The sequence below is a fragment of the Parus major genome, chromosome Z, assembly GCF_001522545.3.
Source record: "Parus major isolate Abel chromosome Z, Parus_major1.1, whole genome shotgun sequence".
Taxonomy (NCBI): domain Eukaryota; kingdom Metazoa; phylum Chordata; class Aves; order Passeriformes; family Paridae; genus Parus; species Parus major.
Window position 1 is genome coordinate 20,219,091 of NC_031799.1, and position 26,000 is coordinate 20,245,090.

The window sequence follows — 26,000 nt, forward strand, 5'->3', positions numbered from 1 at the left end:
TTGGAAATAAGTAGAAGTATTGCGATCAAACTATTTTGTGCTAAAACAGTTTGAAGCAAAATAAATAAATAAGCAAATGAAGTAAAAATGCAACAAGAACAACTCCCCCCAAAACAGACAAAAAACTGAAAAAGCCAAACAAAAACCCAACTGCCCCAAAACAGCAAATTAAACAAAACCAAAACAAACACATGCAAAAGAAGCCCCACAACCCTCCCCTCAAAAAACTGCACACCAAACCAACCAACCAAAAACGAAACAAAAAAACCCCCAACCAACCAAAGAAAAAAAAACCTCACCCAAGAGTAAATCCAGTAAACCAAACCAAAACAATGAAACAAGTAACTTTCTCTCAGAAAATACATGGACTGGCTATGTTTTGTGAATATTTAACTACGAAAGATGACTTAGACAGCTACAAGACTGCCATCGCGTGCTTTTATTGGACTTTTATTTTTTTCAAAAAAGCTTCAAATACAATCTAAGATACAGAAAATATAGTGTCACTTTACCAAAATACTAACAAACATTCAAGAATTCAAGATCTTAATTTTCCAAGGTTATGTAATATGACTGTAACTAGCTACAGCAGTCTTCATTAGCATCACCCGTACTCTCTCAAAACCACAAACAAATCTCATGAGTATTTCTCCCAAAACTTTACATCCAGAAACTTTTACACCATACTCTCAAAATCAGATCTTTTTTCAATGCTGAAAAATGTAGATAAATATAGCAGTTCCATTTAATGCCACTATCAGAAGCTGAAAATCTGCAGAACAATTTAGTAACTTCACTAGGAAATCACATCAATAAGTTTGTCCCAACAGCCCTTTGCAGAATTGAGCTTGTGAAGGTAGGCATGCTCTGCTCTTCCTTGTAACGTTGTAACACTACGTGCAAGAAGGTCTTCCTGTTGCTACATCAATTTCCTTGCAATAAGAAGTTTGATGTACTGATGTATTCCAGAAAGCAAGAATCAGGGGCTCTGCCCAGCATGCACATTCCAGAATAATCGTTACTATATAATGAGTAATTTATTTCTTCTACATGTAAATGCCAGTCTATGATATTAAATGATCAAATGATATCTAGATCACACCAAATCTGAATATTCAAATAATATTCAAATAATTCCCCCTTGGGGTGAGATTTTCTACTGAAGCAGTCACAGCAGAAAGCACCAGTCCCCAAGGACTCTGACTGAGCAGGTGACTGTTCATCCGTGAATTATGTCCTGGCTGGTGACACAGTTGTGACATCTTACTCTTAACCATACTAAAATCACCAGCTCCATACTAGGACAATACGGTATGTGCTAGATGGAGAAGCTACCTGCTTATCTGGTGCCAAGGCAGAGCTGTGACAGGTTCCAAAGCAACGCCAGTATTCCAGAGATACGGGCCTAATCAAACAGACCTAGCCAAGTACAGCACTTCCTTTACTAAGTAATGACTGAGATCATAGACATCTGTCCTTTTTCAGATTGTTGTCATGACATCTGTCTTGACCTCTTATAATACACAGATTAAGTTTACCAAGAGGCCTGATTCTCTCTAGACAGGCATGGCTGGGTGGGAACTGCTGGTCAAGTAAAGGGAAAGAAGCAAAGGCACAGGCAGACTGGCAAGATGACCTTCTACTTGCTGGCACTGCTCTTCCTATTGCACCCAGGATACCATGGGCCTTCTTGGCCACAAGGACTACCAGCTCAAAGATCAGTTTGTCATCTTATTCAGGCTTGGTAGCTCTCAATTTAATATCATGGCTTTTTGTTATTTTACCTTTTTAGAGTTAAAAATTGACAGTAAGCTAAACAAATCCTTATTTCATAGAATGCAGAGTCCCAGTGTTAGCATTTAATAGAGGTGTTAATTCCAAACAAACAACTGTTACTTAGATGTACACAGAGAGAAAAAATGGAAACATTACCCTACTCTTTCAACATATTCCCCAACCTTCTTGATTGCTGAAAGTACCAATGAAAGAGGTTACTCCTAGCTTTTTTCAAAAGGAAGATCTGTTCTTCATCACTGCCTTGATTTTCTTCAATTTACTTGTCAGGATTTTTCTAGGAGCTACAGCTTTCAGCTAGCTCTGTTTCAGTATAAACCAGGTTCTCTTAAAAACTGGCAATGCATTTTTGGCTGAGAGAAAATGGATTATGTCTCCCTACAGCTTTTCTTCTGCTGTACTGATTCAATCAACCCTGAGGAAAAAGCTCTACACTGAACCTTTGGGTTCTGAGCATATCCAGGGCCTAAGCAGAAAGGCTTCAGAGAATGCAGAAAATACTGTGGAGCTGCAGAGGGATATCAGGGACTATCTATGTGTATCTCCTCAGGGTCCAACTGTTAGTGGGATAGATTCTGAACCTGCTGGCTGACAATTTTCTGTAATGACTACTCAGAAATCTGATTTTTATAAGCATTTTTTGCAAGTTCATATGTAATCTTACAACATTTTTTATGGCAGTGAGTTTCATAATTTCATGTAAAGCTTTTTGTGAGGTACTTTCATTTAAATCTATTCTGGTATTTTACTTGGATGAGGTTTGATTTTGATACGAAAAATAATGAATATTGCATCTTCTGCAGAGCACTTGTTTATAGAGTATCCTATCTCCTCAGTGCTTTGGTTTGGGAGGCAAGTAGTATGGGCTGGTATTTTTCTTCTTTTTAAACACAAGAGGCTACTGCGTGTTTAACATTTTTTCTTCTACTTACCAGTGTCATGACAGAAGAAGTCATCCAGCATCAATGAAGTACTTGAGCAGTATTAATAATAAGGTGAAAGGATAGCAGAATACAAAGCATTTAAACACAAATGAAGAGAAAAAACCTAAAGAGACAATGCTATAAATCTAAGCCAAAAAATGTAGTTATTTGAATTCTTAGTTAAAAATACTCTAAGGTGAATGTGCATAGATTAGTAAGACACTAGAGCTCATAAGTGAATAAGAGAGGTTAAACCACAACAGGAGGGTAGTTACACAAGCAATATGAACCAAAAAAAAGTCAACGTTCATGCACAACAGCACACACCAGTCTATATTCATGCTTAATCACCAGTTGTGAGGGTAAAATGAACAGCATTCACCCACAATTACACAAGATGAATGATTTTTTTTGCTTATCATTTAATTATAATTAATTATAATTAACATTTATACTGGACAATTATACTGGAACTTACATGATATTGGTCCCCCTTACCTCTCCCATGTGTCCTTAAATCATCTTTACAAGTCACCACATCAAATCACATAAATACCACTCTAAAAATCATCATACAAAAACATTCTGTGATAGTATACTAGCTCTTTATTTTTTCCATCTATTGAAAAATCATCAAAATTCCTCCCTCAATAAACCACACTCTGGTTAATAAAGGACAAACTTTCTCTTACAAAGTTTTAGTCACTACAGATATGCAAGAGTATAATTTTTGTACTCAATACAATACGATAACAATGGCTACAGAAAAGACAGATTACACAGAATGCCAGCATTGAGTAGGAAGGTAATTCTCAACTGACATAATTTAGAAGTGGTAGAGATGAACAGAACAGAGACCCATTAAAAGCCTAATAAACCAGGTCTGAAAAAGTGAAGACAGATACTGTAAGGCAATATAGTAAACAAAGCAAAATGCAAACAAAATGGTCCATTTGGGAAGCATGCAGTGAAAGGCACAGACTCGACATCTGCTACACTTCGCACAGAAAAATGTGTCAGGTTTCCTAACTGTTTATCTTAGCCAATAAAATTGTTTGCCAAGGCTCTGAGAAACAAACAAGGCATAACACATTTCTTAAGAGAATACCTGTCGTCTGTTAGTTCCAAATGTTTGCAAGGCCATGCACAGGAGGAGTGGTATTATTCTGAATTCTGCCTTTACAATGTACAAGAAAATACTAAAGGAAACTGAGACAACTTCAGGCAGTCTAAGAAATCTAAGCCATAAAAGTAATGTATAAAGTATGACTTTTAAAATTAAAAGGACTGTTAAAACAAAAAGATTTTGTCTATTACATTAATTGGCATCTATCTTACTTAGAAGCAGTTAAAAAAACCTTCCACAGTGAAAATCTGGATATGACACTGAAGGCCAACTGTAAGCAGTTAAAATAGATTCCTTTTTTTTTTTTCCTATTTCCAAATAACATGCTTTTAAAAATCCACTTTAATAAAAAAGAAAAAAAATCCAACAAGATGTGATCATTGATACTAAGAAAGCTTAGTATGAAACTAAGTATGTCCTAGCCCTGAATTTTAGCCCAAGAGTACTGGTGTTGGTTTTTTTTTTCATGTGTGCATTTGTAGGTCACACTACTTGTGAAAAGCTTGGAGGCGCATTCTGTTTGGATCTTTTGGATGTCTCAGGGCCATTCCACATCGCAGGAGCAGCTCAATATAAGGTGGCCAAAATGACTCATTGATTGTTATGTAAGGTTCATGTGGTGTGGTCATTAATTTGTTTATCAGCATCTGGAAGACCAAAAGGATAAGATTTAGGAAATTAACAAAACAGCTAGATTCTTATCTCCTTTAACAAAATTTATACAAATTACTGTGATGTAGGCAATATAAGAAATAAAGGACTACAGAAGTAATATAAGACCTCATCAAAGTAGAAGTAAACAAAGGATTTCCAACTAACTTCATAATATCTTTTGTGATATAAAAATTAGAACTAGAATTCTCTTTTTTTCTTGAATGAATGTAGTTTTATTATATTTATTATAAATGGTGTATCTAAATACAGAATTAATTAATAGGAGTTAAAAACAACATCAGTTTTGTAACTCTTTTTTAGTTCATAGAGATCATGATTGTGCCCTCATGATATTGCTAATGGGGAGTACTCCACACATTACAGATTAAATAATCTTAGTCATCCCATGGTGGTCTTTCTATTTCACCTAGATATGTAATCTTTCTACTCAGATCTTTTAAATGTTATACTGTCCCAATTTCAGTAAGTACTAAATAATGCTTGCCCCTTAATGCTAAAGACAAATTCAAAATCCTTACTACCATATTTTATATCTTCTGCACCCACTGTTACTAATAAAAGACTCAAATAAACAACTGCTCTTCTTCAGAACATTCTGAAGAAGAATTTTTCCATTTAATATCTTCTGTACTTCCAATTCTAAGAATTTACTCCAAATGCATTATTCTAGACAAATTTTACTTAGTTTGTTCTGACATCTGATATTCCAAAATAGCCTTTATGGCTCTAACTTTATCTGTATCTCAGAAAACATTTTTCAAATTTAACAGGGACTTGAAGCTAGAACAATACGACTCAAGAAAGAAAAACCTTCCAGAATACAAAGATAAGGGACATTGACACTTTAGGTAGGATGTTGAAATTCAAAATTAGTCTGAATTTTTCAAATAGTGTGTTCTTCCTAAGAGAAGTCAGATATTACTTGAGCATGTTCATATTTTCAGGAGATTAACAATATCAGAAAAATATGAAGGGCAATTTTAAAGCATTAGAAGAACTTCAAAATTCTTGTTCCATAAGGGCTGTGGCTACTCTAAATTCTCATCTGTTTTCAAGATCTGCCTAATTTGGCATTAACAGGTGTGCTGAGAAGCATACATTTGAAGCTTGCAAAAGTATTTGGTGATGGAAGCCCAAAGCCTGGGATTTAAACTATAGTACAATGTCATAGTGATTAGACAACAGCATCTTAATACCAGAAAGTTTTTTTACATCACATTTTTCCTCAAGAAAAAAAAAATTTCCCTAGAGACATTTTACATATAGAAGTCCAGAACTATCTGAGGAGGGGGAACAGAAAATTTCCCTTCAAATGCTACATTTAAGACAAGAAGGAAAATTATGCTTTGCAATTCACATTCATTAATTTCACAGTAATTAAAAATTCATACTAAGCAATGCTTGTATACTTATAAAATCAATTAGAAATGCATGAATCAAATTAATTGATTTCCTTGTATGAGTAAATAATCCTGTTAATGCATAAGACTATTGTTCCTTCTGAAGCTACATAGTAATTAGTCCTTCTGTTAATGTATATTTCAGAAACATTTTTCTTGAAACAGTATAAAATAGAGCATGAAGTGGGCAAATTTTTTTTGTTAAAGGTAGTGTTTGTCTCTCCTAACATGAGCCACTAAGCCACATAAAACTTCTTTGAACCAAACACTGTAAAATCAAGAAATAATAGACAGCCGTTCTCCAGCCTAACTGAACATTATTGCCATACCTCTTTTAAAAATTTGTGGCTTCATTTGATAGGAATTAAAACAGAAAACTGACCTAGATTCATAGAATGGTTTGGGCTGGAACATACCTTAAAGATCATCTCATTCCAAGCCCCATGCCATAGGCAGGGACACTTTCCACTAGACCAGATTGCTCAAAGCCCCATCCAACCTGGCCTTGAACATCTCCAGGGATGGGGCATCCACAGCTTCTCTGGGCAACCACTGTTCCAGTGCATCACCACCCTCACAGTAAAGAATTTCTTCTTGACAGCTAATCTAAATATCTATTCTTTTAATTTAAAACTTAAAAAAAATTGCTCTCCATCTTTTTATAAACCCCTTTTAGTACCAGAAGGCTGCAATGAAGTTTCCCTGCAGCCTTCTTGTAGACACAACATTCTTAATGATTCTAGATTAACTGTCTTAACTAAATTCCACATACTGTTATTTTTATTAAATACTTTATGATTACCATCATTATCATTACATCTGAATATTTAAAAATTCCTCAAATCTCTACACAGTAAAAGCATCTTACCTCTAAAATGTCTTGCAATGTTATCAGTTCTACAGCTTTCTCTGAAGAAGGGTTCTGGAAAGATAACCATCCCCCAGCCAAATTAACAAAACCCCAAACTAGTCAGGAAAAACGTTAATTGACAAAGTAAAATAATTACGCAATTATTTGATGGCATAGTACACAATAGATGAAAACTTTTACGTAGATTTAGTCCCAACAGAAATACAAGGTAATATTTAAATCTATCAGTTCAAAATCCTACACTTCAAATGTAATACTTTTTGAATTATCAGGAGAGATTAATCTAAAGTGATCATAATTTTTTTTTCCTGTGTTTACGTTTAAATAAAACCAAGTACATCACACTTGTAATGTAGTACAGAACCTCCAATAAACAAGATTTGTTAGAGGAAAAAATGTTTTCCATGAGCTTTAAATAAATGTTTATAATACAGATTTGACACAACTCAAAACTTAATTTCATAGTGCCTTAATATTTTTTCATGATTTGACAGTGAATACTTACTTGCTTTGAATTCAACTAAAAAATTTATATCAAGATTAAGAAATAGAATAATTAAACATTTTGGTGGAAAAAAAGGCAATGATACAGTATCACTAGAAGATTACTTGTTTTCCTTTGTAGCAAGCAAATCAAGCCATTTGTCTATAGAGATTCCTTTGGCAGCAATGCCAGTGGATCTATTTGTACTGTTGCACAGTAAACTTGATTCTTTAATTTTCCAGTTTTACATTTTCCCTATGCACTTCAGCTTCAACAAAATAAAGGAGACAATATTCCACTGGCTTTCTCAGTATTGCTGTTGAATATATCAATTTAAGTCCTAAGATACTAACAGGTGTGCAGCACTTTATGCAAACTCCACTCCTGGAAAAGAGGAAGAACACAAGCAAGAAAGAAGAATATGTGAAAGGCAAATTCTGGATCCTTTTTTCCAGTCACAGTTTGTAATAGTCTACAGAGACTCAGAAGTTTCAGTTCCCAATGAGAGCCAGCTCCATGGAAACTCTGCAAATCCTGGAGCTATGGCCCAACATCTATCTATCTTGATACTCAGCTGAGAAAGCAGAATCTGCATTACCTATCTGCAAAAAGTTCCTTAGAGCAAACATGAAGGTACTTCACAAGCTCTGCTGATATAGTTCCCTGGTCAAAATTACTACTAATACAATAAGTACTGCTAATCACTTAAGTCATTAAGCAAGATGCCCAGCATTTCATTATTAAGCCTGGAAGGCTCCTTCTTCACCCTTCCAATCAGACAAATTTGCATAAAGAATATTCCTCAGCCTCTGATTTTTCATATTATTATCCTGAAAAAGAAAGTTGATTTTTTTCCTGGATTTAAAATGTAAGATAATTGTTACTACAGTCACTATCTATACTAAAGATGTTAAGCCATGGCAATGGAAGCCAACCTGAGCTGTTGTGATCCAGTCTTCACTCCCACTTCCAATCCCACATGCACGTCACCAGGTGAAAGGAGGGTGGAACCAGACCACTGAGGCTTGGAGCAGTTTAAACTATGTTGAAGCCACGTCCTGCAGACATCAACCCTGCACATTTGCCCTCACACAGAACCACTGTGAACACAAGAGCTTCCACGAAGTGAAGCAAAATTACTGATGTGCAAGGTTAAGAGCTTGGTGCTGGCTAGACTGCTGAGCTAAGCTGATAATAGAATTGAATAATGTGTTCTCCTCAATCAACATAGCAGCAAATTTCAATGCCAGTAATTACAATTTGTATTTCTGATGCTCAATAAATGTAGGCAAAAATGGCTGGCTGTCCTGCCTTCACAGTCAATTACTTAGATCCAGATTAGTAGGTATCTGTAGTTAAGCCAAATGATCCAAGTGAGTCAAAAGATACAGAAAAGCTATGAATTCACAAAGAGTGAAAAGAAAGAAAAGCATTTGTCAGAAAACAGACTGTGTTTAAGAGTTCAGGAAATGCATAAATAAAATTTAAGCTAAGGAAAGATAAAACCTTGTGTTGAAATTAATCAAAGTGGTTTTTTGTTTAAGAAAATGATTGGTGACAGCCATCATAATAGACCATTTGTACTCCACAAATTTAGTAGCCTTTTACAACAGAGTTACAGTATTTGTGGAAAAGGAAGAACAAATTATGTCATCATTGTCCAAAGCATTTGACATTGTCCCACATGAGATTGTTTCTAAAATGGAGAGACTGAGAGCAAAATCTGTCATATCTACTAACAGCAGGAAAGGAAGACATTGGTATGCAGAAAAACTAAGATTCAACAAAATAAGATACTTGAATAATACTTTGAAAATCGAGTCTTGACATTTCCACTTGATATTTTTATGTGCAAAATATGTGCTTCTGTGCAAAACAAAAGATTATTTTTTTTCACTTAAAAGATCAGGATTCATTAGCTGCAAATTACAGACAGAAAAAGACAGGGGTGTAATTTGTTGCTTTGATGATGGGTGTGAACTAGCAGTTTTATTTATAATATTGTTTCTTAGCAGGTTGCAGAACAGATTAATCCAAATGAAAACAAACATAGATAATGGGTATTACTAGGATAAGCTAGGGAATTGAAAAATACTATTTTACAGAACACAAAGGCGTTGCTAGTTCAATTAGCAAAAAAAAAAGAGAGGACATGAGATTGCTGCCATAAATATACCAGGAGGAATGAACACAAGAAAGAATCAGCTATTCTAAGGAAAATTCTGGTATAAGAATCTGTATTAGACATGGATAAATTTAGACTGGAAGCTATGAGATAGCTTCTAACCACAGTACTGAGGTACTAAAAGGAAAAAAACACAGGAGAAACAATACTAAAAAAAAAATTATTTGTTTTAAAACGGAGCTCAGTGATAGTACTGAAGAAATTATATTATCTGGTTACCTGAAATAACAGGGAACTGGATTAAAGAAATAATTTCTACTTCTGTAATGTTAAGTGTGCCTGAAAGAAAAATCAAAACCTGCCTTTTTTCATAGCTTTTTTTGTATCTATGAAATAGTAATGGTAATCATTTTATTTTTACTGCACACTTTGAATTTATTAAGCAAAATACTCCCTGGCTGCCTATTTTCCCTGAAGTTCTAAGATAATTTTTAACGCAGTTTGCCTGAACAAAATCTGATGGTTAACATTCCAAACTACTCTGTAATTATAAACACTTTTCCTTATTGTTCCAAAAACATTGTTAGACAACTAAAATTTGCTTTGCCAAGGAAAATAGGAATCTACTTGCCCAGTCAAGTTAAAAAAAAAAAAAAAAAGTCAATTTGGACTGAACCCCACACTATTTCTGAATTTGGCACAGCTTGCAGTTCAGTGAGAAATACAATATATTGCTATGCATCTCACAGGGTAAAGGATACATGCATTAGGAAAATAAAATATCTAGCTGGAATCAGCCTTAAATAACATAAAACAACCTGGAAAATATAAATTAAACCTAGAGGATCAGCTGTAAAAAAATACGCTTATTTCAAAATACAACTTTAGGTTCAATGGCAGTGACTTCAAACAGATGTTGCCTCTAATTAAATATAAATTGAACATTTCAAATTTAGTAGATAAAGTAAAGTCTTACCTTGTTTTCAATATTTTCATCTTTCTCTGGAAGGGGAAAGTGTTCACCCAGGAATTCACCCAAAGCACTCAAGAGTTTTTTCTTATAGGTCTTTAATTTCAGTATTTTACTTTTCAGTTCGTTGAACTCTCTCACTTTCAAACTAACAGTAAAAACATAGCAATAGAACAAGGGATCAAATTAAGTAACTAAAAAGTCCTTCATAAGTAAAAAAAACCAACCAACCTCCTTATCTATTTTAGAAATTCAACGTCTTTAATCACAGGATACAGTAGCATTATCTTCATGTTTCAAATATGGATTACTAAGCAATTATTTGATCTATTAACAAAACATGGAATACATTTTAAGAGTTTGCTTGCTTATTTGCTCCTCTTGATATTTACGTTCTTCAATTTATAACACAAGAATGTAGAAATACCTTTTTGTGGAAGGTTGTTGTTCAGCTTGGGTATTTGCCTCTTCTTCAATTTTATTAAGAGTATCTAGCATCTGTTTCTGTTCCTCATACCACTGCTGTTCTCTTTGAAACATGAAAAGTAGGAAATGGTACAACAGATAAATAGTTTCCCTGGGCAGTCAAAAGAAAAAAGCTTACAGCATTCCAAAATCCAAATTATTGTATTACCTTTTTAGATCTTCTTCCAGTTGTTTATTCTTTGACCGAACTGCTGACAGGACCATTTCAAGATCATTTTTTACCTTCTGCAACTATGAAAGAATAAAAAGAAATGAAACTACTGTTTGTAGGTAGCCCAGGCTGTAATATTTGTTCTACATAAGACTACATCTGTAAATCTGATAAAGAAGGACAAAAGCATCTGCAATTTCTTTATAAATATCAAAATCCTGTTTAAAATGCAGGAGGTATTAAAAATGTCACCACAACCAATTGCTCAGTAGTGTCTTCTTGAAGCTCACAGAGCGTAACAAAATACTTCATTTTACCTGAAGCAGATTGTGGAGCACACATGAACTGCTCAGCTGACAAACGACTGAGAAGGAAATGTCTACAGCACCAGGGCTCAATTGTCTAAATTCTTGCAGCTGCTGGCAAGAATGAATCCATGCTACTTGCACCACATAAAATGTACAGGAAATGAAGATGCATCAAAGACAGACTAACCACATCCATAAATTAAATGATCCTCAATGCTATGGACATAATCTGGGACAGGAAAGATGGAGAAATAAAACTACTGCAGTCAGAAGCTACCGGCATTGCTGAATCTAGGCAACTCTCAATGGGTCTTTCATTATACAATCATAGAACAGGTAAGGTTGTGTTGAGGAATACATTGAGTGCAGGTAACTCAGGGTGCAGCTGCAGTGAGAGCTGCAGGTTGAGTTATGAGTTGAGCTCTGGCAAGAGCCCCAAGCAAGAGGCCATGAAGTGCCAACCCTTTGCAAAGCAAGGGTCCTCAGGGACCTGTGGCCCTGCCAGGTGAGGGGACATTAAGACATGGGAAGAGCTGATGATGCCTGGACTTTCCTTTGTTTACACTGTGAGAGTATAAAAGCCTTTTGGTTTTGAGGGTATAAAATTCCTTTGTTCTGGGTTCCTCCTCAGAGGCACTCACTTCAAGCTGTTTTTCTATTATTATGCCATGATTAAATTCTTTTAAGGATTGTCATGTATGAGCCTAAGGGAAGAAGGAAACCTAGGGTTGAGCTGGTAAGGAAACCTGATCTGTTTGAGTATGGGATGTGTAGCTGCAAATGGGCTAAGTGAATGACACTGTGGCTCCTGGATTGTTGGATAGGGAAGTTTCCTTAACCATTGTGAGGGACCAGAGTGGTCCAACCTCCCTATTCAGGCAGGGGTTATCCAAGAGTACATGGCACAGGTTGCATCCAGACAGTTTTTGAGAAACTCCAGTGAGTGAGACACCTTAACCTCTCTGGGCAATCTGTTCCAGTGCACAGTACAGAAGCTCTTCCTTGTGTTCTTGTGCATCTCACTGTGTCTCGTCCTACTGCTTGGCATCACCAAGAGCCTGGCTCCATTCTCTTGAGATACTTGTATAAATTGATGAGGTCCCTTGTTAGAACACTATGGTCATCTACAAAATAAAGTTTTCTATATAAGCCTGTGATTTGGATGTATTTTTCCTGCTTCCATACAAAATAAGAACACTTGAGAATTTAGCTCAAAGAAATACAAATTCTGAAAATATGCTACAGAAGCAAATAAGCTCCATATATACTACATCCAAAAAAAACTGGTATCCTCAAATATCAGACCAACATGCTATAGCCATACAGGCAAATCAAAGTGTGCAATTTAACAGCTTTTTGATAGTGACTTTTAACAGCAGTCAGGTTTGCTGTTGTGAGGCATACTAGAAGGCATTAGACACAAGAATATCCTCACATCATGTAGCATTCCTATGTCGCATCAAAACAGTGTAATGTTACCCACAAGACATTTTTGATTTGCTCTTTCTTCCAATGGAGGAAACTCAACAAACCATTTGCAAATTATTGCCACAGAACTCAATGTCTAAGATAAATGACTCTTCCGTGTAACACATAATATTACATAATTTTCTATCAAGTATGAAATGCAATGTATTACAAGGTTTTGCTTAAAAACACATACAAATATCTCAAAAGGCAGGCATCAGAGGATAGGGTCTTTTCAGTGGCGCCAAGTGACAGGACAAGTGCAACAGGCACAAACTCAAACACAGGAAATTCCATCTGAAAATTAGGAAAAACTGCTTTACTGGAGGGTGACTCAGCACTGGAACAGGCTGCCCAGAGAGGCTGTGGAGTGTCCTTCTTTGAAGATATTCAAAAGCCACCTCAAAATAATCCTGTGAGGCACTTAAGGGCAGGGTTTAGTGGTGGATTTGGATGGTTGGACTTGATCACCCTAGTGGACTTTTCCAACCTAAACTATTCTATTATTCTATCTCCAGAGGTCCCTCCTAACTCCAGACATTCCGTGACAAATTCCACTTAGCAATTAAAATTCAGCCACAGATCATCCTGAAAACACAATTTGGAGTGGATTTTCTCACCCAAGCACTTATGCAATGTTAAATGAAAGTAACCTTCAAAAGTACAGTGAGTAGGCTTCAGCCCTAGAAATGGGCCTTGTTGCATGTTAAAGATGATGGCTAAATCTTTGCAAGGCACAGTCACCACTCTCCCTGGCACAAGATATCTGTCTCCAGTCTCCCAGCACAATGGACTCTGATCCCAAGTGCGGCCTCGGAGCATTAATGTAGCAGGGATGTTGATTATCACGTCATTTTTATTGCATGCAGGTAAGTTTGTTGAGCTACTGTGATTAGATGGTGTGTCCAGAGGAAAAATACTGTTTATTGTGTGTTACTCACTGACTTGTGCAATAAGTCAGTTTAAAACCTCACTCATTATGAAATTTTACTAGTTATACTACAGTGGAAAAAAAAAAAGCATTGAAACAACACAAATGGCTGAAGGAAAATACACAGCATTTTAGCAGAAGTCTGCCCTAGGACCAGTCACAGGAAAATGCAGCAATTTAATAGATTGCTTTTCTTTTTTACCCAACAAAATTTTATTATCTCTTACAAACAAAAAGACTTACCTCTTCTTTTCCTAATTCTAACAGTGCATCTGGATTGGTAGAAATTACTGAAAGATAAAATCAATTGGTTATTTTTTGCACTGGATGATAAAGATTTATCGATACTGATAAGGACCCTGGCTAGGGAAAAATTTGTGTACCTTCTGAAAAACAGCTTGGCTTTCAGTAGCAGTTTAACCACATGCTGTGGTGTCCTGCTGAGCTAACCTACTATCACTATTCAGCGAATTCAATTAGACTGAAAAAAGTGCAGTGTTAATGCTTGTGTGTCATTTTTTATAGCTGAACTAGCTCCAAGTACACTGGTGTAGGTGCATAATGAATGAACACCACATTTCTATACGCTTCAAGACAACTGAGCCTGATATTTTCAGCAGAAGGCATTCAATCAACATTACCAATGTTGATTGAATTTGGCAGTCAAATTCTCCCAGTCTTCCAATTCCTTGCTAAACAGCCACCCAAATGCTTGATCAAGACTATAAAACCTAGTTTTAATAACTTCAGAAGCATGTGATCATCCTCACTGTTCAAAAGAACAGCTATATTTAGGGAGACGAATGGCCAAGAAAGGCCAATATCCTAACTCAAAACACCGTGCAAAAACAATACCTAAGTGGAAGCTAAGTACAATTCAAGAAGATGAAAATGTTTCCCCAGAATGCTTCTACAAAATGCAGTGATTTATGACTCATGCATTTTCAGAATAAAAACTGAATTCTTGTCTTTTACAGCATTCAACAGACTCCACACAATACTCAGATCCATGTCAACTTGCAGCTTCTGCATAAACATAGGACTTTTTGGAACTATTTCAATACATTAACAGGTGAAATGAAAACTATTCTAACAGATTAAATCTTTGTAAAACATATTTTTTTTGGTGCAAGTTTGGGCTTGAAATCTTAAAAATATTTATTTACTTTATCTTACAAATAATTATTTAAATAAAAAATTCCTTTAGCAAAAAGGAAACCCTTAATCCTCTCACGACACCATTAAACATCTTCTAAATACACATAGTTGATTTACTAAATTCAGAAAAGTTCTTCCTTTGGTAATGTTATAGTACTTACCTAAAAAAAATTTAAGAAGCTTTAGATTAGTAGTTTTAAAAGCACTGTTTGTTCTGAGACGAAAATTAGAAAAACTGCTGAGTTATATTAAATGCTTCAATAAAATTCCATTTACTTGGAGAATTACTGTTTCTAAATCTTAACACAAAATTTGAGTATTGTGCTCCCAATTAAGCTTAAGAGCTGTGGGAAATAGTGGTCTGTGCTTTATTAGAGTAAGATTTCCTTATTTACATGAATGTCCTACCAACACATGATAAAATTCATTGGTGCACTTTTATTTGCATTCACTGGTGTATTTGAAAAAAACCCATACAATTCTTCCCCCTGACACTTCCTGCTGACATGATCTTTATAAGCCCTCCCTTACCAATTATTATCAACTTTTTGCAATGGCCTCATAACACTCCTTTATTTCTAGATACCTAATCCTGACTTCATGCTTGCCATTCAGTGTTCATATTGTGTGAGTATCAGAATAGAAGGCCCTGTCTTCCTGGGAAAGAAATCACTAACGATAATTTAGTGAAAAAACAATGCAGATCTAAAACACTGGGAAAACACACTTTATGCCAGCTGCTGCTGTAAATTCACTGGTTGCTCAATCCACTATCAATTAAATCTTTTTCAGTTGTAAAATCACAACACTTGCAAAAATCATATGTCAGACAGAATTGTCTAGTGATACAAAGTACAATTACTAAGAAAAATACTACCAGATGTTAGGAATATAAAAGCAACTACTATGCACATGTTTATACAGAAACTCATATTAAAATAAAACAAAAAGGTATTTGGCAGAATACTGCTATTTTGCAAAGTAAAACAGAAATTATGCGGAGACCACAACTGTTTGAAATGGTTTAAAATATGGTTGCTTTCACTTCCTGATTTTGCAAAGGTACAAGTTAAATTTTATTTCTATAAGCCAAATGCTTTCTAAAAAGTTTTAATTCAGCTGATTTAGCAGACCTAGAACTACATAAATAATATCAGGAATTGAGAAAGAAAAGGAGACTGAAGTAAAAGCTCTGCAAAAATAAAATTTGCATTGTGAATTCAAGCCTGTTTGCCAATATTGTGCTCAAAAAAATGTGGAACTGCCAAGTTGTAACCTCTGAAAATAAGTTTTAAGATTGAAATGCTGACAGGTCCTCATTTACAGGAAATGAACTGGCCAATTCTAAAAGCAAAAAACAAAGTAACAAAACAGCCTGACATTCATGCTCTATTAGTAAATTGTATTAAATCAATATTTCAGCTATTTGTGTTTAGATAAAATCAGACAATGTTTTCAATTAAGTAATTCCTCCTTCAAAACAAATAGTAGGTAGAAAGAAGCCAAGACAGAGAAGTAAGAAAAGTGGACTCCTCATTTTCATACAAGCACCGTAACTCTTCAAATTCTTAGCAGTAACTTTTTCTTCCACTGAAAGGGAGCCAAGAAAGGCAGAGATTTTGCTGTAAAGTATTAATTATAAATAGTTTATTTCTCTATTACAAAAATAAGATTTCTACTAAGAAATATTATCATCTGGGAAGAACTAAGAATGGTTGAACAAAGCAAGTTAGCAAGCCAAAAAAATAGGCCAAGGATATTTTTAAGCCAATAGCTTGAAGTTTAATATACATATTTTAGTACGGAAATCTAACAGCCTCAGGTATTTTACCCAGATAAAAACTAAGTCCTTTCAATTAATCTGCTTTAAGCCAGAGGCTTATTCATGAACAGCAGCCAGGAACCAGTATGTTCCAAATTCATTCAATGACATGCCTTTGGTCTACATACCTCAGAAGCACTGGAGGCTGACAGTTCTTGGAGTGAGGCTTACAACACTGAACTATGAATTTATTCTAATAGAGCAACAGTATCTATTTATAAGAAAGAAAAAATATTTTTCCCAGCTTCTCTTATTTAATGAGATACAGCAAATACATAGACTTCAAAAAAAGTTGGAGATCTGCCTCTAATGCTGATCTGAAAAGGCATTTCCATTTGGCTAAATGACAAATCATTGGAAATCACCAAGTGCTGTCTAAAATACATTCCTACAATTTTGCAAATACTACAGAACCAAGCCGCTACTGACATAAAAATATTCAAATGAGTCAATATATCAATTTAAACATTAACTTAGAAGTTTTACTGGACTGACAGGTGCTAACAAGTTCTTGATAGGAGACATAACCAGGAGTATTACCAGAATATTAATGATAGTAGTGTGAACTGTTTAAAGAGCTTCTGCATGAGACATCTGAAAAAAAATTACTCATACGTAGATCCTGAATGCTTTTATATAAAGTGTCTGGCCGTATCAGCCACATCTCTTGCAAGAGAGTGAAATCTGTCAGTGGTAGTACTTACGTACAATGAGAATTTTAAAGAACTGAAGAATTTATGCCTTTTGACTGATAATGCCTAACAAATATAAGAACTACCACAAGTCTCAGTGGTTTGTGCTTCTCAGGATCAGTAAGTGTTCTGGATGACTATGTTGTTTAAAAATTCTAGAGTCTATTACTACTTTATCTGGACTTGAAATCGCCAACCCCTGTTAATTCAAAATATGTATTTTACTACAGTGTAAAGGGCTTAGCACGGAAAGTTTATTTTGAATTTTCAACTAACACACCATAATACAACACACCTTTGTAAAATATTAATAAAAAACAATCAGAAGATGTACGGTTAATGTATCAGCTTCTTAAAAGACAAAATAAAGACAATATTATTTGCCAAAGTATTTCTGTTCTAAAAAGGAAATAAAAATAAAAGATGGAGAAAAAACAATCACACAGAAAAGAATATGAAGGAAGATAACAGGATAATGAACTTCTCTTATTTGCTTAGCAGATCTGCTAATAGTTGTTCTTCCATTTAACTGACTGATGAATGGTGGCATGAATCACACATTTGTTTGTCCAGAATCACAGGATTAAGTTATAGTGGAATTAATTTTTTATTTCAAGTCAACTTAGGACTGAAGTGCAAAAAATCATGAAGAAATGATACATGCTACTTTTTAAAGTACCATTACATTTATCTTGATTTTTAAGTAGTTATGGAATGAAAATACAACCAGCAGATATTCAATATACTCACAGCCTAGATAAAAGAAACTTTGCAGAAGTTTATATAAGCATTCTTTACAAGGAAACAGTTACTTACTTTCAGGATTTCTCACTTGCCATTGACGAGAATCTACAGTTAAAGCTTTCCACCGCAGCATTAACAAGGAAAGCTGTATAACAAGAAAAGAAGCATTTCTTTAAATGTATTGAGTTGCACTGGCATAACATGAGGTAGAATGGAAGAGAAATTCAGTTTATTAAGTTGATACAGCAGAAGACAAGAAAGCATCTATTACAGCAGAACACTAGTTCCTTCAAAATTTCCTTACAGTTCCTTACAGTCACTCACAGGGATCAAGAAATATTTCTATTATTTGTTCAAAAGGGGGAAATGAGAAAGAGTCAGAGTTGGCAGTGTTCTGAAGGTCCTTCAGAGGAAGGTTCACATAGGCAAAGAAATGCTTTCTAACGTCATCTCTGAACCATTCCCAAACATAGTATCACTGGGTATCAGGAAGAAGATATTAGCATCTCCCTCTCAAATTCCCTGAGGAAGCTGTAGAGAGGAATCAAGGCACCCCCCAGTTCCTTCCCTACAAAGTAGAGAAGCCCAAAGCCCTCAGCAGTTCCTCACAGGACATGCCTTCCAGTCCTCCCATCAGCTTTGTTGCCCTCCTCTGAATGCACTCAAGGACTTCACAACCTTCTTGAATTGTGGAGCACAGAAATGCACTGAGCACTCCAGGTGAGCCTGCACAGCCCTGACTACAGGGGATAATCCCCTCCCTTGTGGCTGGCAGTGCCATGCTCGAGGCTCCTGGGATGCTGTTTGCCCTCCAGGCTGCCAGGGCACACTGTGGCCTCACCCTGAGCTGCTGTCAACCAGCATCCTCAGATCCCTTCCTGCAGGGCTGCCCAACAGCCACTCCTTTCCTGCTCTTTTTCTTGTTATTAAATGTCATGCCACTGAGGATTGACCAATGTTCTAAGCTAGCTTGATCCCTCTGCAAGGCCTCTGGTCCCTCCAGTTGACACTGGAGGGACCAGAGCACACAGTACCGTCCAGTTTGTAGTCATCAGCCACCTTGCTCATGGTGCATTCCAGCCCTTCATCCAGATCACTGATAAACACGTGGAACAGAGCTGGCCCTAGAGCTGCACCCTGAGGAACACTGCTGGTGGCTGGTCACCAGCCAGATGCAGCCCCAGTCACTGCACCCACTGAGCTCTGCCCTTCAGCCAGGTCTTCACCCAGCACATTGTGAACCTGCTCATCCCACAGCTGCACAGATGTCCAGAAGGATGCTGTGAGCATAACAATGATATTTAAAAGAAGAAATTACATACATGCTGATTAGGAAAAAGTCTAAAAAGGTATTGAAGTTACACCCCCTTCTCCTCCCATTTTGCTGCCTATGTAAATCATTTATCATCTGTATTTTTCAAAGTTAGTGAGAGAAAAATCTTTCTCTTATCTCGATGTCCGGATGAGGAGGGGAGTGATGAACAGCTAAGATGTCCAATAGGATCAAACCCACCGCAGATGCACCTGAGGGAACTGGCAAGTGGACTGGTAAAGCCACTATCCATCATATATGAAAAGTCATGGCAGTGTGGTGAGGATCCCACTGACTGGAAAAGGAGACACACAAACCTTATTATTAAGAAAAGAAAAAGGGAGATCTGGAAACTACAGATTGGTCAGTCTCACCTCTGTGTCCAGCAAGACCATGAAGCAGATCTTCCCTGAAATTCTGCTAAGGTATGTGGAAAATTAAGAGGCAATTGGTGTTAAGCAAGATGACTTTAAGGGCAAATCATGCCTGACAAATGTGGGGCCTCCTTTAACAGAATTACAGCATTGTTGCATAGGGGAAGAACTACTGATGTCATCTATTTGGGAGTTGTGCAGAGCATTTGACACTGTTAAGAACAACATGCTTGTCACTAAACTGGAGAGACACAGATTTGGCAGACAGACCACTCAGTGAGTAAGGATCTGGCTGGATGGTCACACTCAGAAGTGCAGTCAACAGTTCAGCATCCAGGTGGAGATTAGTGATGAGGTGGCATTCCTTAGGCCTTGTTTCTGAGATGGGCACTGTGTAACATCTTTGTAAGGGACATGGACAGTGGGATCAAGGGCACCCTCAGCAAGTTCACTGACAGCACCAGGCTGTGTGGGGCAGTCGACACACTGGAGGGAAGGGATGGCATCCAGACAGGCTGGAGAGCTGCACTAGTATGAAACTTACAAAGTCCAACAAGACCAAATACAAGGTCCTACACCTAGATCAAGGGTACCCCCAGTATCAGTACAGGCTGACTGAGAGCAGCTCTGCCAAGAAATACCATGGGATCCTGGTGGATGAAAAGTTGGACACATGCACTTGCAGTCCAAAAAGCCAACTGTAATCTCTGCATCAAATGCAGCATGGCCAGCAGGTCGGGGGAGGGGATTCTGTCCTCCACTCTGCTCTGGTGAGACCCCACCTTGAGTGCTGCCTCCAGCTTGGGGTCCCCAACATAAGAAGGATGTGAACTTGCCCAGGTAAGTCTGGAGGAGAACCACAGAGATGACTGGCGGGTCGGACCACCTCTCCTATAAACACAGGTGAGGGGAATAGTGGCTGCACAGCCTGGAGAAGGCTCTAGGGAAACCTTACAGGACCTTCCAGTACCTGAATGGGGCCTAAAATAAAGAAGTTTACAAGAGCATGTAGTGATAGGAAAAGGGGAAATGGCCTTTAAGATGAAAGAGGGCAGGTTTAGATTAGATATTAGGAAGAAATTCTTTATTGTATAAGCCCAGAGACACTGGAACAGTAAAGCTGCAGATGCCCTATCCCTAAAACGGCTCCAGGCCAGGTTGGATGGGGCTTCAAGCAACCTGATCTAGTGGAAGGCATCCCTGGTTCTATGCCTGGGCTACAACTAGATCATCTTTAAGGTTCTTTCTAACCCAGGTCATTCTATGATTCTACAGTCTTAACAGAAAATGAAGTATTTTTAAAAACCCACTGTCTTACCTTGGCATCTGATTGTAGCAGTGTCTCTGTTCCTAGAAGCATTAGCTTGCTCTGACACTTGGTAGAAAAGAAATAAAACACAAAGTTTGTTTATTCTTCTCTTTTGTATGAACAAAACACAATTTTTAGAAATTTAAACATAACTTTTTAAATATAGGAATAAAAGAATTTTAACTTGGATCCTTCCATCCTGATACCCTAAACCAGAAGAGCAAATTAAGAGATGTTTTGAAATCATACACAGTGAATTACTCTTAATTAATTAACTTAATTAATCTTAACTCTGAAGGAGAAAAGTAGCAGCTAAACAAAGATGCATCCTGTGAAGAAAAAGGCAAGTTATGAGGAAAAGTACACATGGGAAGGCATTGAACAGATGAAGAACATGAGAAACTGGAAAGAGAGTCATGGACAAGGCTGAACAGAGAAGCTGCTGAGAAGTTAACACACATTCTGCTACTCTTCTGGCTCTCCAAAGAGAGCAATCATATTATAATACATCTTTTTAGTCTTAAGTAATTTAGGGAGTATACTGTACAGTTCAGAAGTGGTCTGATTTTTGGGAGTATACTACATCAGCGCTTATGACTGCAATAGGGTGTACATGAAGTCTGAAATTCAGGCCACCACAAATATCCAGGGCATAAACAGGAGACACCTGCTAAACTCTTTTTTCCTAACTGTCACAAATTTAACCTGCCCCATAACAATGCAGGATGTATTCTTAGCATTCTTAGCAGTTGAACTACTAAGCAGTACTTTGGAAACTCTGCTGTTAATGTCTGCTTACCAGAACACAGTATTGGATTTCTCCCACAAAAACTGTTTGTGAAGACACACAATCATTGGAATATTATACATACCCATATAACTACGGAGCTAATTAAGTAACTATGTTTGCCAAATCATGAGGAGTGCATCCAGGATACAAAATCCAAATAATAAAATATCTAGTTGTTTTCATCAACTTCCAAAAATAACACATCTATATAATATATATAGATTAATATATAATTATTATATTATTAATATATAATAATACTTCCTGTATTATTTTGGGCATGCTGGGAATGAAATAAAAGATATCAAATATTTTCAATTAAATTCAAAATAGTAAACATTCAGATTTACCTTCTAATTTGAAAATTTCTAAGAAAGTTCAGGTCCTCCAATGTGGTGCCAAACAAGAATTCAGAAACTGAGACACAGAATTCGCTGCCACATACAAACTTACCTGAATACTCAACAAGAAATAAAACCCTTAGTAATTTTTAATCAACTTGTGTAAAATTAATGCATTGTGAGTTGTCTGTACTTTCTTCTACTTTAGGTTTTGAAATACTTTTACTTCAGTTTCTGGTATTTTAATGTTTTGAACCGACAACTCAGAACCCAAACAAATATTATGTAAGTACAAAAAAAAAAAAATTGAGTGAGGCAATAAAGACTCTGAAAATATAATTTAGAACACAACTTTTCATCAGATTACAAAGAATCTTAAAGGAAGAACAGTATTCCCTAAGAACTGATACAAGTTTATCTTCTCTGGGAATCCTGTAAATAAAAATACCCTGCCCTAAACTGTTATTTGCTAGCATATTTTACCATGTATCAAAAGAGCCATCATTGTCCTCCTCTGCCTCTCTCTCCAAGACCAAAGGACCTGTGAAATGGAATCCCATCTTTTGTGAGGATAAAGAGAGAAGGGTCTCTGTATGCTGGTACTACCACAGCACAAGTAAATTGTTTGATTTTCCATAATTTTAACATATACTCCCACACTATCTAAACCATAACACCCCACACTAACTAAACTAAAACATCAGCACATTGACACTGCAAGGTATTCTTCACCCCTGACAGCACTTCTACATTGACCTTTCTGAAGATCTTCTTTCCTTTTTATTTGTTTGTTTGTGATTTTTGGTTGGTTGGTTTGGTTTAATAGAAGTGGTGATATTGGAGGGGGTGGGGCCAGCATGTGTTGAATAAAATTATTCTGAAAAGAAAAAGCTTATAATAAACCTAGTCTATCATTTATATTTGCATACCTCTTCCATCTGCTTCCAAATACTTTCACATTCACCCAAGAGTTCTTCCTTGGCATCTACAGGACCAGTTGTGTTAGTGATTTCTGATAAACATTCAGCCTATTAACAAGCAAATAGAACCATTATCATTATCTGCAATAACTGATTAAATCATACCTGCCACTTCAGTTCAACTATGTAACAGAATAAACTCTCTTAATCCAAAGCTTTTACCTAACTCCTTTATAGTTGTAGAAAGCATCCAGCCATTAAGTAAAATCAGCTAACTATATAACTAAGTAAAATTAGAAGACACTAATAATTTACTTCTAAAATTGAATGACAAAGTCCTAAATTTTCATAACGGCTTTGATTATGTGCAATGGCTGCTTTACTCATATAAAACAGTAAGAGAATCTCGCATCTACAAGGCCAGAGTTTACCTCCATGTATCTGCAAAGCTTTGAAACAGTTACTTCTGCTCCGTCAATGAATGTGCTAATATGTTTCTCCTTCACTTGAATTCAGAATATATTTGATTAACAAATCAAGCATCCTGAAGGTTACTAGAAAAATAACAAAAGAACCTGAAAGATATACAGAAAACCAAGAAAAGAGGGCACTGGACAGCAAAAAGAAAAATCAACCCAAATTAAATTAAAAACTTTGAGAAACCGTTGGGTCAGAAAGAAACACATACAAATTCCTAAGCTTAATTCTAGCTTTCTCACTTAAGAGATACCTGAATGAGACCAGCAATTAACAGAGGAAAAATAAGAATGGGCAATATTTTTTTTCCAGGGAAAACAACCAACAGGCTAAATCAGATGCAGGAAGCCTTTAAAAATAACTTAGTGTATCACTAAGCTCACCAAAAACATAGAGATTAAATAGAAACATTAAAAATAGGTAATAAAGAGGAATTGCACTCCTCTGCCTTCTTAATGAAGCACAAATTACTAACTCCATCTTTTGTTTTTTTCAGAACAAAAACACAGCATCAGAGAAAATTATGCTGAAAACCTAATTTAAAAGGAGTGAAATATTCAACTAGAACTTCAAAAATTCAAGTACCTCATTGCAAAGTGGATGAGAAAAGAAAATCAGAACATCTCATTGAATCATGGAATTACACTAGAGAACTCTTATGTAGCCAATCTACTAAGTCTTCCTGGGAAATCTGTTCCATTTAAAGTGGAACATTAGAAAATCTAGGTTACCGTGATCTTAAAAGAACTAATGAGCATAGATTTTGCAAAGGAAAATCATTATCTTCTTGGGAGTCTTGGAATGTCTCCACAATATAAAACAGGACCAGTTCCCATAATTTATTAAGACTTCTGAAATGCCTCCAGCAGACTGCCCAGAAAGAAAAAACTAAGAAATCTTAAGTTTTTTCTCAGACAAAAAATTGCTAACGAGACAAAGAAAGAAGGTCTGGGGGGATAGTGGGGAAGGAGAAGAACAAAAGCATGGGGAGAAAAAGAACCCCATGCTTTGGAAATTTAAAAGGGGTCTTGGAGTGGGATAAAAACCTATTCTGCCCATGTCCCTTACAGCACTATAGTTCAACACCATTAAAGCATTCCATGAATAAAACTCTGAAAGAGAAAGCCAGAAAACCTCCATCACACAAAAATGATTGAATGATTCTGTTGCTGACTTTAAATTTCCAGACCAATTTCATCCAACATTTCAAAATGTACATATTATGAAATATGACAGGGCTCTCACAAGCTAACTGATTTGCAGTCCTTAATGCTGTGCTCTCAATTATCTTACACACTACACACACTGAAGTGTCACTTTCAGATTTTTTTTTGTTAACTTGCAATTTTCCCTATTTCAGTATGGGTAAATTACATTTCTATTTCTACAACATACATGAAAACTGAAGGGTTTTTTGGCATTAATACTAATGTCTTCCCATTTCAACATGTTATTCCTTCTTACCTTACCTAACTAGGTTAAAATTAGGTTAATTAGGTTAAAAATACACACTTCAAGTGTAGGCTCTATGCTAGCCAAGGCTTTATGACAGGATCATAAAATGGGTCAGGGTGGAGTGGATGACAGGAGGTCATCTTGTCCAGCCTCCCTGCTCAAGCAGGGTCATCCCAGAGGCACACAGCACAGGATTGTGTCCAGATGGTGCTTGAGGATCTCCAGAGAGGGATACTCCACATCCTCTCTGGGCAATTTGTTCCTGCTCAGTCACCTGGACAGTAAAGAAGTTCCTCCTCATGTTCAGGTTGAACTTCTTGTGCCTCACTATCTGCCCACTGCCTGTCGTCCTATTGCTCAGAGCCACCGGAAAGAGCCGGAATCCATTGTCTTGGCACTATCGCTTCACAACTCACACAGATTAAGAGAGCGAATAGCGTCATGTGATCAAGCACAAAACGACCAACTGAGGGAAGGCGGTGAGGGGAAACTGACACCACGTTTGTGAAAGAGCCAATAAAGCAGTAGAAGCACAATAATCGGTAGGGTACAAATAACACTGCAAAAGCGGTGAGACAGAGAGCTCCCGCGCCCCCGATACGAACCCCAGCAGCACAACGGCGGGAGGACGTGAGGCGGGACATCTCCACTCATAAGCGAGGGATGAACGTCACCCCATTCCCAGCCAGGAAGCCAACGCCCTCCCTGCAAAGCAGCCCCGCGTGCCCGATGGCCGAGAGCACCTCCCGACCCAGCGATGTCGGAGCGCCGGGATCCCCCAAGCGCCGGGAACCGCCCGGGACTCTCCCGCCACCCTTCCCGCCCGTTACTACCATGGCTGCCGCTTCGCGCCTTTCCCGCCGCGGAGCTCACGTGATCTCAGAGCGCCCGGCGC

At 36.8% G+C, this 26,000-nt stretch overlaps 1 protein-coding gene across 4 annotated transcripts; it reads right to left on the minus strand.

Moving 5' to 3' along the window:
• Nucleotides 1–424: 424 nt before the first annotated feature.
• CENPK (centromere protein K) lies at nt 425–25,999 on the minus strand. 4 transcript variants are annotated; one of them, XR_001525540.3, is made up of 11 exons: nt 25,711–25,925; nt 23,183–23,281; nt 21,132–21,188; nt 18,200–18,272; nt 13,955–14,001; nt 11,003–11,085; nt 10,796–10,897; nt 10,375–10,516; nt 8,209–8,388; nt 6,787–6,840; nt 4,388–4,490 (listed from the first exon to the last, which is right to left on the minus strand). XR_001525540.3 is itself a non-coding variant. In XM_015653604.1 (10 exons), the coding sequence occupies exons 1-10, from the start codon at nt 25,939–25,941 to the stop codon at nt 4,332–4,334; spliced, it is 819 nt and encodes a 272-aa protein (XP_015509090.1). In that variant the 5' UTR covers nt 25,942–25,999; the 3' UTR covers nt 425–4,331. The 4 variants fall into 4 exon arrangements, 3 of the variants coding, with proteins under 3 accessions (XP_015509090.1, XP_015509088.1, XP_015509089.1); XM_015653604.1 differs by lacking the exons at nt 8,209–8,388; nt 25,711–25,925 and adding an exon at nt 25,939–25,999 and having other exon boundaries at nt 425–4,490; XM_015653602.3 differs by lacking the exon at nt 8,209–8,388 and having other exon boundaries at nt 425–4,490; nt 25,711–25,920.
• Nucleotide 26,000: the final 1 nt, after the last annotated feature.